The 11,617-nt window shown below is 39.7% G+C and overlaps 1 protein-coding gene across 1 annotated transcript; it reads right to left on the bottom strand.

Annotated features, from left to right (window-relative positions):
- Positions 1-47: 47 nt before the first annotated feature.
- On the bottom strand, positions 48-7,494 carry LOC146501855 (hepatic sodium/bile acid cotransporter-like). The gene is made up of 6 exons (XM_085133301.1): positions 7,249-7,494; positions 5,077-5,142; positions 4,428-4,540; positions 4,119-4,342; positions 2,128-2,346; positions 48-320 (listed from the first exon to the last, which is right to left on the bottom strand). The coding sequence occupies exons 1-6, from the start codon at positions 7,492-7,494 to the stop codon at positions 277-279; spliced, it is 912 nt and encodes a 303-aa protein (XP_084989427.1). The 3' UTR covers positions 48-276.
- Between the last annotated feature and the right edge of the window lie 4,123 nt (positions 7,495-11,617).

Genomic DNA, 11,617 nt, shown 5'->3' with positions numbered 1-11,617 from the left:
AAAATGTTGTGTTTGTATGACATAGGAAAAAAAAACTTCTCTAATTTTTCAAAAATTTATTTAAGACTGGATTTTGTTTTCACTGGTGCTTTGTAACTGAAATTACTGAAACATTAACAGGTTTCATAACAATATGGTATAATAATCAAGAAATACAGTTGCACATTTTTCTGTTTGTTCGTAAGCTGTATGATTTTGTTTCCTTCGTCTGGATCCCCTTCGGTGTAACAGTGCACACTAATAGAGAAATATATGAGTGGTAATTGACATCACACATCAGACTCTTTCAGATCCTCTCCAGTGGCCGCAGGCTGGTAAGGCTGTGTGGGTCAGATAAGCAGATGCATTAACACAAACTAAGATTTGACACAAAACTTGCTCAACCTGTGGTTAGATGTAAAATCCCAAGATTTGGTAAACAAAACACAATCACAAAGTTATTCTTCGATGGAGTGTTTTGGCACCATTTTGCCATTTTTTTGTGTGTAGAATGGAAAACAAGAACAGGCAGCAGAGACTCTTAGCCAGAAACCTTTTTGTGGGGTTATTGGTGCTTGCAGTTTGTTACGACTCATTTACTCATACGACTAATTTATTATGTATTGTTTTCGCTCATCCACACCTGATGGTGGAATTGTTCATTTTCTCTGCCTCTTTTTTTCTGCTGCTTCAACCACAGACTGTGTGTTTAGTAATGTACTATGTGTTCAAGTTCCTGTGTCTAGAATAACTAGGTAAACTAGGTCTTCCTCCACTCCAACCCAACCAATCGCTGCAGATAGCTGCCACTCCCTGAGCCGGCTGGAGGTTTCTCCCTGTTAAACAAGAGTTTTTCCTTCCCACTGTGGCCAAGTGCTTCCTAATAGGAGGGTCGTTTGATTGTTGGGGATTTCTCTGTATTATTGTAAAAACTTAGAATGCAAGACCTTAATATAATATATTAGTACTTAACTCCCTTGAGGCATCTACTGTTATGATTTGGCTCTATATAAATAAAATTGAATTGAACTCAATTAAACATTTGAGAGTGCCAGATGTTAATAATAATTACTAACTAATTATTAAATGCAGAATGTATTTAAAAAATGAGAATTTAACTGTGCTGTTAACTGAGGCTCAGGCGTACTTGAGCATTTAATACCATCTGACATTTATTGTGTGTTTGTCTCAGGTCAGAGTGGTGCAGTGGTTAGCACTGTTGCCACATGTTGAGGCAGATGTGAGGCGCATAATGCTTTCGGTGATCAATGAGACCACTTAAATGACTAAAAATCAAAGCAAATACATTATTAATAATGAAAATATATGGTAAATGGTAAATGGCCTGTATTTGTATAGCGCTTTTACTAGTTTACTAGGGACCCCAAAGCGCTTTACACGTCCAGTCATCCACCCATTCACTCTCACATTCACACACTGGTGGAGGCAAGCCACAGTTGTAGCCACAGCTACCCTGGGGCAGACTGACAGAAGCGAGGCTGCCATATCGCGCCATCGGCCCTTCTGGCCAACACCAGTAGGCGGTAGGTGAAGTGTCTTGCCCAAGGACACAACGACCGAGACTGTCCGAGCCGGGGCTCGAACCGGCAACCTTCCGATTACAAGGCGAACTCCCAACTCTTGAGCCACGATCGCCCCTATATAGAATAAATTACACTGTATCTAACGTGGCACCTTTTTAAAAAGGTCAGTTTGGGTACCAGTACATTGCCATTAGTGGTTCAAGACTGGTCACCATTACCTACAACATGAAAGGGAACAACAAGAGTACCTTAGAAGGTATCGCCCAATTTACAAGCCCATAAAGGTACAATAAAGAATATATCTGTATTTTTCTGCTCTATACTTTGTGTAGTGCTAAAAGTACTGTTTCTTCAAACACAAAATTTAAAAATGTTTAATCTAATATATTTGAAATATGGCAACTTCAGTAATGCAAAGCCCCCAATCTGAGATTCTGCAACCTGGATGTAGTTCAGTGAGTTAACCCACACTTGATCAATTCACAGTTGAATTTTTGTGAAATAATGATCAGCTAGACATCTGTAAACTCTTGTTTTTTTTTAATCTTGTGTAATAAAAGGCCTGTGGTAAAATGTAACCTCTGAAACCTGCTGTCACTCTTACCTATCTCTTTTCTCTTGAACCTTTGGTAAGACCAAAACAGCATGATGATCATCGCCGCCTCGAACAACTGAAACACAAAGTAGACTGCCGGGAATAGATACAGAGGACCCACCACTTCGCTAGGGAAGGCTACCTTCAATATGGTGGAGCACAGCGGGGCATTCTGACAGCCTGTTTCCATGGAAACGGTCCTCCGCTCCCTGAAGGCAAGGAAGGATTATTTACAAGTCCTGTCTGTCTGTCTGTCTGTCTGTCTGTCTGTCTGTCTGTCTGTGTCTGTGTCTGTGTCTGTGTCTGTGTCTGTGTCTCTCTCTCTCTCTCTCTCTCTCTCTCTCTCTCTCTCTCTCTCTCTCTCTCTCTCTCTCTCTCTCTCTCTCTCTCTCTCTCTCTCTCTCTCTCTCTCTCTCTCTCTCTCTCTCTCTCTCTCTCTCTCTCTCTCTCTCTCTCTCTCTCTCTCGGCTCACTGAGGCATGGCCATCTGCTGAGACCAGTTCGGATTGAGAGGAGGAAAACAGGACAAAGTCACAAGCCATCGATTAATAATAACCAATGATTAAATGCTGAGTGGTGTATAAACACATAGTGAGTAAAGAAGAAACACTTCATCGGAAGCCCCAACATCCTAGACCTATTGCAGCATAACTAAAGGAGGATTCGGGATCACCTGATCCAGCCCTAACTATAAGCTTTGTCAAAAAGTTTTAAGCTTAATCTTAAAAAATAGAGAGGGTGTCCGTCTCCCGAATCCAAACTGGGAGTTGGTTTCACAGAAGAGGCAACAGCCTGACAGCTGAAGGCTCTGCCTCCCATTCTACTTTTAAATACTCTGGGAACCACAACTAAGCCTGCAGTCTGAGAGCAGAAGTTCTCTATTAAGGTGAAATGGTATTACAAAGTATTAAAAATCGATTCAAGATTTAAGACCTTGTATGTGATGAGGAGGATTTTAAATCCTCTTTTTTTACTGAGCCAAAAAATATTTTTCCTGGCTGATCCTGTAAACGAGTGAGACACCATTTCCTCTCCAGCCTACGAGTTATCTGCTTTAAGATGCCCGTTTGAAAGTTATACCAGGGAGTCAAGTACTTCCTATTTGAGTCTTTTTTTTTTCCAGAGGAGCTAGAGTGTTGTACGGAGTGAAGATGTAAAATTATTAAAAATATAATGACCTCTGTGGGAGTAGCGTTCAGGTAGCTTCCCCTGCTCTACCTGTATCTACTCCTTTGTGCAAGGAGGAACGGGATGAGCATTGTCAGAGCCCTATAAAATTGTGTGAATGTCTCTTTCATAAGGGTGGCCTGAGGGCCAGACGTCCTCTAGTAGGCCCTCTGCTCATTCCCTGACACTGCGGAGCCTCATTTGGCATTTGCCATGGAATGCCAGAATTGGCAGGTCCACCCTGTGCTTTTCACAGATTAGAGCAGGTGGGTCAGTGATGGTTTGCGGGGACTTATCAAAGGAACGCAGAGACCTCTACAGGCTAGGCAACAGCACTCTGACTGCCATTAGGTATTTGGATGAGATCCTTAGACAAGCTACAAACTACAATGAAATTTCAGCAAAATGTACTAACCTTTTACATATTTTTTTTCTTTGATTTTCAGGTGTCTTTGAATTCACCTCTCTATAGGTTAATGATTCTCGTTTCCATCAGATGGAATTTTTTCATTCCTAACACATTACCCATTTAACATTATTATAGATAGTAAGCATGCTTTTTTCTTTGGAGATCTGATCCTTACGAATGATCAAGTCTCAGGAATTGTATCAGTTCACAGATTGATGTCTAGATTTATTCAGTTTCTCTGTCTGTCAAGTGAAAAAAAATCAGTAAATCCTAATATTTAAGACGATAGAATCCACAGGTTTTCTGTTGTCTTTTGTTTTTTGTTAAACAATATAACAAATATCAGTTATTAAAGTCTTTATTTGCCATCCCTGCACCAACTGATTAATCAACACTGTTAATCAGTTCTAGTGATCTGTCTGACCTTCATTCTCTTCACAAACCTTTGTGACCCTCGTCGAATACTGCGGCCTGTAGGTGTTGATGAGGATGCCGATGCCACACGGAACAAGGATCAAGACCAACGATAAGATGATTTGAACATATGGGACAGCGTTCCGCACACTGGGGAAACCCTGGCAGTAGATGTAGAGCAGGAGAGGCATCATACCCATAGCCAACAACGTGGAGCAGGAAGTCATCACGATGCTGAAGGGAAAGACAAGGGTTATGATCACCTCAAATTACATTTTTAATATAAATGTATTACAAGAATATAACTTCCCATGTGTACCTGAGGTTCATGTCCCCCTTTAGTGCCAGAGTCATTGTGTTGGAGTTCTGTCCTCCAGGACAGCAGCCACAGACCAGAACAGTCACAGCTGTTATATCACCGAGCTGGAACCCCTGTAACACAAAATCACAATAACCTCTTACAGGGTGCCAGTAACAAGGTCTAACAGTGATACAAATGCTGATCTGGTGTCAGTTATATACTGGTACAGCAACACAAATTCAATTATATTGGGTCACTATGTATTATAGGGTGAAGAACGAGAGTATTAAATGACACTGGAAAGAGAAATCAGATTTCCCCTCATATTAGCTTCTCTTCATTGGTTCCCTGTTAAATTCAGAGTTGAATTTAAAATGATTTTCCTCACATAAAAAAATCATGAATAATCAGGCCCCTTTATATCATAAAGATCTTTATTACCCAAAATGAGAGCTCTTGTGAAGTATGCCGACAGCATGGAAAAAGAAAATGCTTTTTTTTTTTTTTTTTTTTTTTTTTAATTGATTTGTTTTAATATTCTTTCTGGTTAAGTCAGTTTATATAGTTTTCTCATTTTTATTATGAATCTAATAAAATTCAAAAAATTTTGTGGGGAACTAATTTTATATGAAGTATTATTTCTAATCTTATTTAACATAATACCAACCTTAGCCAAGCAAAAGGCTGTAAGAGGCATGATCACATACTGGGACACAACTGCAATAGCCACCCCCTTTCATGAGGTGATACTGGAAACAGAAGAAGGTAGAAAACTGATCAGAAATACTATCACTGGATATATAAACACAGTTCAAAACGTTAAAAAGTTCATTTCAATTCAAAAAGGTAAACGTTCAGTTTTCTGTATTCATAGCAATAAGTATTATTCCAAAATCCTGTATCTGTAAATATTTGAAGATTTTATTCCAGTTTGAGTAAAAATAATCAGTCCTTCCTTCCATTTCCTGATGCTTATCCAGGTTCAGGTCATGGGGCAGCAGTCGGAGCAGAGAAGCATAGTCTTGCCTCACTCTTGCCACCTATTCTGGCTCACTCAGGTGACACCTTGCCATTTCAAAGGCAGTATTGAATAAGTATTCAACACTTTACCAATTTGCTAAGTGAATATATATATATATATATATATAAATATATATAAATATATAAATATAAAGGTGGTACTGACATCATTTCAAAGGCAGATGTCACTAACAACCCATCCAATCCACACATGCAAAGAAATTTAAACCAGGCATATCCATAACTAACAGAGTTTCCTTGGATCTGTGTTTGGGACATCCACCCTTGTTTTATCGTCATCATCCTGGTAGATGACAGCAGATTTTCATCAAGAATGTCCCGGTACATTTTTCCATTCATCCTTCCTTCAATTACATGAAGCATGCCTGTCAAGGCTAGCGAAGCGGACTCAGGCGCAGACCACTAGTTCCTTCAAACAAGAGTGGATTTATTTACAGTGATTCCCACAGGTGCAATATATATACAAAGGTGTTCGGGAAAAGGGTCGGGGTTCGGGGTCCAGGAGTGACAGGGGAAGGAGTCCAGGGTGGGGGCTTTCCATACACAGACAACAGCTCCTCTCTTCACCACCACTGGTCTTGCACACGCTCAGTCACAGTTGCTCAGGGTCCAGGGGAGAGCTACACACATATAGAGAGACAGTCAGCTTCCAGGTTCAGAAGTACTCACGAGTTCAAATTACAGGTTTGCAGGGCGACTGACGCTGATGGCTCAACGATCCAGCGACAAGTAGAGCAGACTCGCCATCTTAAGTAGTTCTCTAATTCTCGTAATCCGCGGCAGGTGTGCTGATCATCCCCAGGTGCGTGGGCCAGGGGCGGGAGCCCATACTGAGCTCCGCCCCGGCAGGAGAAAGAGAGAGGGAGAGGACGAGAGAGAAAGAGAGCAGAGGCAAGAGAGGAGAATAAAGAACACAAAACATAGCGCCTGACTGCTGTCAGCTGGCGAGGTGCGGGGACCATGACAATGCCATATGCTGAAAAATACCCTCACTCCATGATGTTCCCACCTTCAAACTTCACTGTCAGTATGGTGATTTTAGGGTAATGTGCAGTGTCTTTTGACCTCCAAACATGGTGTGCATTACGGCATCCAAAGAGTTCTGTTTTGGTCTGACCAAATTATATTCGGTATTTCACAGATGTGTCTAAATTTTGTTCAGCAAACTTTGAACATGTTTCAAAATGCTTTCTCTTCAGCAATGAAGTCTTGCTTCATGAGCATGCTTACAGACTATGGCGGTTTAATGCATTACTTATTGTTTTCTTTGAAACAATCATACCTGCAGTGCTACACTGGAACCTTCGCTAGTTTAGACATTTATCTGTAACTAATGCCATCACTATGTTTTGCAACAATAAGGCTGCGAAGGTCTTGAGAAATCTTGTTGGTTTTACCCTTCATCAGATGTTTCTTGTGTGACACCTTGGTAATGAGACACCTTTTTATAGGCTCACTTGGGACTGAAACTGCGGAAATTAGTTTGCATTAAGCGGCAGGATTGCTTTCTATTTACTGATTTCAGCTGGCGTCATGACTTTCCACAGCTTTTAGCACCTCCTTTTCTTCATGTTTATGTGTTTACAACTTTTATCCCTGTGTCATTTCTCATGAATGGATTGCATGGTTTGCTGCCGACGTGTGGTGAGAATTTCACATTAACCATATTTACTTATTTTATCCTTTTTATCTAAACATGGCCAGCAATTCCTTGCAGGAACTGGAATGTGTTGTCAGGCATAAGGACATCCTCGAAAATCCTGCTTACGTGTAATTTTTTCAGGCTTTGTCACAATGCTTTTTTGCATATACACAAACCACATATACATTCGCATTCACTGCTGATCTTGGTCACCTTGATCTTAGACACCTCCATGGTGCATCCAAGTGAAACCATGGTGATGATCATTATGATTATAATCATTACTGAAATGGCATCATTAAGAGCCGAGTTCACAGCAGGTCGGTAAACCCAGGTGGTGTTTGCAACCGTCACATTGCGCCACAAATCTTGATTAGAGGTCAGGTTTGCTGTGTTGTTCATGGTGCCTTCAAATCAGAAGAAACACGAGGTTCTGAGTTGTGAGTGAAAAACCACAAGTGGAGAACAAAAACAGAGACCAGAGTAAGAGTTAAGCAGAATACCAGCATCTTTGTTTGTTTACATTCTGTGTTCAGATTAAGTTTTGTCCTTAAACTTAGTGAAGAAAACTTCTCTAGCAGGAAGTTCACACTCTGTCTTATTGAGGTATCCTTATGATACAGATTCTGAGCTGTGGTAAGATAATTTTCAGATGCAGTTTGATAAAGCTGTATTTAAGTAATAGAACCTAAAGAAGCCAATAAATTGCTAAAATAAATGCAGAAAATTCATGTATATGTACTTTTATTTGTTGTGCTTGGTTTAATGTTCTGTCAAACCTGTCATACTACAGCACTGTAGTAAAGAATACTCAATACAGAGAATGATTTCACTCTAATTTGTCCAAAAATAAAAAAATAAATAAAGCCACTTTAAAATCTCTGTGCGCTCTCGAAAAAACAAACAATATTTTCCTATCTTACTCTAAAAATATGTTGTATTTTCAATATTGCATTGGCCATATTATAAAATGGATTAATTTTGCCTTTTTACATCTTTATTTAATATTCATTACATTGATATGCATGTGATAAGGACTCCTTTCCCTTACCAACTTACCAAAAAATAAGTCTAATTTAACTCGATGTTTTTTACAATCACTGTTCAAACATAACCTTCAAAACAAGGGTCTCATTTTCTGCAAAATACCAGCAAGTTAAGGAAGGTTGATCTGCTTCATAATACAGCCCACATCTCAAAAAGTACAGAGCATTTACACAAGAAATTATGCAGTACTTACAGTATAAGTATTTGTTTTTCCTGTAAAAGCCTGACTTGTTACTCCCTTATTGTAGCATTCCTACTTTATTCCACTGTCATTTCAAATACAAGAAGCGAAGAAGAGTAATGATAGATTATCAAGATGGAACAAGGTGATGTTTTAGTAAAATTAATTTTAGGAGTTAATTTAGGATAAAAACAGAACATGAGGTTTATTAAAGTAATTTAAAAGCCCACTTTGTTCACTATTTCTAACTAATCGTATGCATGCAGTGTAAATACAGTGAACTTTTATTTGACTGTTTAACACATTTAACTAATGCTTAACTAAACAAAGCATATTGCTCTGCATTTTCAAGAAATAAACAGTTGACAGATATGTTTACAGCTGTATTCAGTGCTTGCTTTACCTTTTAGGCCAGATTCTTCCTTTGCTCGGCTCTCGTCTCTTTGTCAAAACATCAGTTCCTTTTGTGTTGCCACTCCTTTTATCTCTTCAGGCCTCTGGTGGTGCCATCTAGTGCACTGCTGACTTCAGCACCTAGAGAGGAGACCATCCTCCTCCACATAAAGAAAAAAATGAACTAGAGTAGCACTACAAGACACTTTATTTTAGTTTTCAAATACTGCCCCATCTATTCAAAAGTAATTTATTCATCTCACAGCATGTAATAATAATAATAATAATAATAATAATAATAATAATAATAATAATAACTTTATTTATAAAAAAAGAGAAAAATAAAATAAAAGCAATACATGGTAATACAAGTAAAAAAACAGTAAAAAATTTAAAAACTAAAAGCCATAGAATTAAGACAGGGTAGGGTGTTCCGACCCCAAGTAATCTTCATATTATGTTTGGTATCTGGACAACTGGAGAGGTTTGTGTGCATGCTGTGCTTGGATATTATATGTGGACATCATCCAAGGAGATGTAGTTCATGCAGTGGAAAAATGGCGACATCCTCTCAGATAGAACACACTGCAGTTCAGAGGGGAATATTTTGACAAGGAGTGATAAGTTACAGATTTTCAAGTCAGAGTGATCTAGCTTTTATCTTTGATCTAGCCAAAGATAATAAAGACATAACTGGACTGTATTCTTTTTGAGTTTGTCTTTTTCAAAAAAACTGTCTGTTACATGAAGGCTTTTTTGTAACTTTTGACTACAGATAGTGATAAATTAAATGTATGATTCACGGAGTAAATCAGGCCTTCAAACCCAATTTTTGTCACCATTATTTACTATAAATCACTCAAAGGAATCTACAGCTGACATGCTCCTCAGACTGCAGTCTGCTGTGAGATGATAATACTGGCTTTCCGCTGAAGTCTGCCAGTATAAACATCTCTGAGCTAGGGCTGTTCATATAGCGATATATATCGGATGACGATATAAAAACGTCTATCGTTTCATTTTACGCTATCGTTTGTTTCGTGGTGTTGCAAAATAAACTGTTTACAGCAATATTTTTTCATCGTTTTGATGGTCACTGTAGTGGCTATATTAATTTCTTAAAGTTCTCTCTTTCTCTTATATTTAATACAACCACACAACAGACAGACAAGCACCTGTTTTTATGCGGTGTCATTAGCAACAACGACGGTAAAACCATCACGTGTCCGCTTGTTTATTTTCCACATAAACCTTTCACAATAAAGCTCAAGATCCTGATGAGACTTTTCAAAATAAACTGAATCACGTGAAATACTATGAAATAGTTTACACAGCTAGGCCTGAAAATATCTTAAAATGTTATTTTGTGACCCAGAAAAAGTAATAAGTTTTTAGCCACGCTCCTCCGCCATTGCCGCGTTTACAAGTACGCACAGGCTCCGACAACCATGGCCGACAAATGCGATCCTCCTTTTCCCCAGACTACCATTTCTGGGTCACAAAATAACATTTTAAGATATTTTCAGCCGAGAATGTAGCCCTTTAATGCTCAAATATCTACTTAATTTATCAAAATATCACATATTTGCAAAAGTGCTTCCACAGAACTCGGCTTTAACAGAACTCGGCTGTTAAACTCCTAAAGTTTGCAGATGACACCACTGTCATTGGCCTCATTCAGGATGGTGATGAGTCTGCATACCAGCAGGAAGTTGAGCGGCTGGTACTCTGGTGCAGTCAGCACAATCTGGAGCTGAACACTCTTAAAACTATAGAGATGACAGTGGACTTCAGGAGACATCCCTCAACTCTGCTCCCCCTCACCATATCAGACAGCCCTGTGTCGACTGTGAAGATCTTCAAGTTCCTGGGTACAACCATCTCCCAGGACCTGAAGTGGGAGACCAACATCAACTCCATCCTCAAAAAGACCCAGCAGAGGATGTACTTCCTGAGACAACTGGGGAAGTATAGCCTTCCACAGGAGCTGCTGATCCAGTTCTACACTGCGGTCATTGAGTCTGTCCTGTGCTCCTCCATCACAGTCTGGTATGGTGCAGCCACTAAACAGGACAGGAGCGGACTGTATGGGCAGCAGAAAGGATCATCGGCGGCCCTCTATCCAGGATCTGTACCTCTCAAGAACCAGGAAACGGGCAGAGAAAATCATCACAGACCCCTCACACCCTGGACACAGACTTTTTGATCTGCTGCCCTCTGGCAGACGGTACAGAAGCCTGCAGACCAGGACCACCCGACATAGGAACAGTTTCTTTCCCCTCGCCATCTCCCTTCTAAACAGTTGACCTGTCACACTGCTCCCACTGCCAGACTGCAACTGCACCTTATGTACATTCTGTAGTATTCATTCCACCTCACTTCATTTCTGTATTTTATGTATATAAGTTTAGATTAGTTATTTATAGTTGGTTTACACAGCTTTGTGTATGTATGTGTATGTATGTGTAATGTGTATATATAGACACGTGTGTGTGTGTGTGTGTGTGTGTGTGTTTGTGTGTGTGTGATTTACATTGCTGTGCTTGAAAGCCACCATCTACCGGAACCAAATTCCTTGTATGTGTCTGCACATATACTTGGCCAATAAACACGATTCTGATTCTGATTCTGACATTTTCGGAGAGCTCTGTTATCCACCAGCGCTATAGCTGACCGGGAGGTCAAGGCTTGATATGAGTCCGCGAGCACAGCTAACTCCTGGCGTATTGTTTTCAACCCCCTGCGGCCTTTTGCTACTCAGGTTAAACATGATATATATATAGTTAGTTAGTTAGTTATGGCTATGGATTGAAAATCCCCCCCACCCCCCACCCCTAAAGGCTGCACCTCCCGAAGAATTTTGTCTGGGCTCTTATCTCACTTTTTTATTTCAAACAATCAACA

Source organism: Neolamprologus multifasciatus, chromosome 15 (genome assembly GCF_963576455.1).
Source record: "Neolamprologus multifasciatus chromosome 15, fNeoMul1.2, whole genome shotgun sequence".
NCBI lineage: Eukaryota > Metazoa > Chordata > Actinopteri > Cichliformes > Cichlidae > Neolamprologus > Neolamprologus multifasciatus.
The sequence above is the reverse complement of the archived record's forward strand: the minus strand, read 5'-3'. Positions and strand labels throughout refer to the sequence as shown.

Coding starts and splice junctions, on each gene's coding strand:
- LOC146501855 (XM_085133301.1), bottom strand. CDS start 7,494: ATGAACAACACAGCAAACCTGACCTCTAATCAAGATTTGTGGCGCAAT. Junction 4,541..5,076: donor CAGCCTTTTGCTTGGCTAAG/GTTGGTATTATG, acceptor TTTGTGTTACAG/GGGTTCCAGCTCGGTGATAT. Junction 2,347..4,118: donor GGTTTGTGAAGAGAATGAAG/GTCAGACAGATC, acceptor GGACTTGTAAAT/AATCCTTCCTTGCCTTCAGG.